Raw genomic sequence first — 1,205 nt, 5'->3', positions numbered from 1 at the left:
TACTGTAAAGAGGGTATTAAGAAAAAAGTTGGATTGCCAAATGTGCTACTTTTGCAAAAGTGAAATTATGCAGCTGAACTCTTCATGCTTGCAATGCTTTTGAAATATCTTACTTCTGCTCTGTCAATCACAGAGTGGAAATACCTCATTGCAACACCAACCAAAGTAGGTATAAATACCAGCCCTTTTCTTACATTCAGACATCAAAATCTAAGCAACTTCACTTGATTTTGAAGCTCCAGCTGGACCAACACTCCCAAAATGAAGGCTTTCACTCTTGCGGTTGCTGCGGCCATCATGGTGACAGTCATCGGGATCCATGAGGGATCCGCTGACATGATCATTGAAGTAAGAGCATTGAAACTTTAATTTTTACGTTCATATTAGTCACAACATTAGCATACTTGGTCAAAATTAACAACATCTTTTACAGGGTGCTGAACTGATGGATGGATTGGCCAATGTCAGCCCAATCGCTGAAGGTGAAGACATGCCAGCGGACTCCTGGAAGGTCAGTCAAGTGAATAAATAAAATACTACGCATATATAGAAATATTTCTGAATATTTCGTAGTTATATAGTAGGTGGGGTTTACTTTTTTCAATTAATACATGGAGTTAAAGGTTACTGAACATATTTCAGTCTTACAGCATTTCATATTTGAAATGATACTATTTTTTTATTTACAGATGCCATATGAGAGAGCTATGCTGCGCCGCCGTCGCTGTCGTTTCTGCTGCGGTTGCTGCCCTGGAATGAGAGGTTGTGGCATCTGCTGCAGATTCTAGAAAAGGCCTAAAAACAGCATGAAGATAAATGAACTACAGGGAAAAAAATGCAGTTCAATAAATCGTTGCTTTTTATGGATCTAAGCAGTTTTTATGCTTTCATTGTAACAATGTGGATGGTGCTTTACAACCAAAAGGTGTTACCATACTAAACATTGTTTTTAATGCTTTATGAGTATAACTATGATGTTTAGACTCAGTGTTTGGATAACTTGATCAGAGGTGTAATTTTTGGTGTCATGATAAATCTTACCCCTCAATAAATATTCTTGAAAACTTCATGACTTATGTGTTTGCTTGTAGTTTGCTTTCAATTTACAAAAAACACAGTTTGTAAAGAGTTAAAAGATTATGCTACATGGAGATGTAAACAAGGGGGAAAAAAGTAATAAGGACAACAACAAAGGGTTGGAAATT

At 36.8% G+C, this 1,205-nt stretch overlaps 1 protein-coding gene across 1 annotated transcript; it reads left to right on the top strand.

Moving 5' to 3' along the window:
* The first annotated feature begins 208 nt into the window (after window positions 1-208).
* LOC107105043 (hepcidin-like) lies at window positions 209-1,069 on the top strand. The gene is made up of 3 exons (XM_015405162.1): window positions 209-348; window positions 434-511; window positions 690-1,069. The coding sequence occupies exons 1-3, from the start codon at window positions 262-264 to the stop codon at window positions 786-788; spliced, it is 264 nt and encodes an 87-aa protein (XP_015260648.1). The 5' UTR covers window positions 209-261; the 3' UTR covers window positions 789-1,069.
* The last annotated feature ends 136 nt before the right edge of the window (window positions 1,070-1,205 follow it).

This window comes from Cyprinodon variegatus, unplaced genomic scaffold (assembly GCF_000732505.1).
Source record: "Cyprinodon variegatus isolate N-32 unplaced genomic scaffold, C_variegatus-1.0 Scaffold2023, whole genome shotgun sequence".
Lineage (NCBI taxonomy): Eukaryota > Metazoa > Chordata > Actinopteri > Cyprinodontiformes > Cyprinodontidae > Cyprinodon > Cyprinodon variegatus.
Note: the sequence above shows the minus strand (reverse complement) of the source record. Positions and strands in the feature narration are given on the sequence as shown.

Excerpts from the sequence above, each read along its gene's own strand:
- LOC107105043 (XM_015405162.1), top strand. The coding sequence starts at position 262 with ATGAAGGCTTTCACTCTTGCGGTTGCTGCGGCCATCATGGTGACAGTC. Across the intron at positions 349-433 it reads CCGCTGACATGATCATTGAA|GGTGCTGAACTGATGGATGG; the intron begins GTAAGAGCATTG and ends CATCTTTTACAG. Across the intron at positions 512-689 it reads TGCCAGCGGACTCCTGGAAG|ATGCCATATGAGAGAGCTAT; the intron begins GTCAGTCAAGTG and ends TTTTATTTACAG.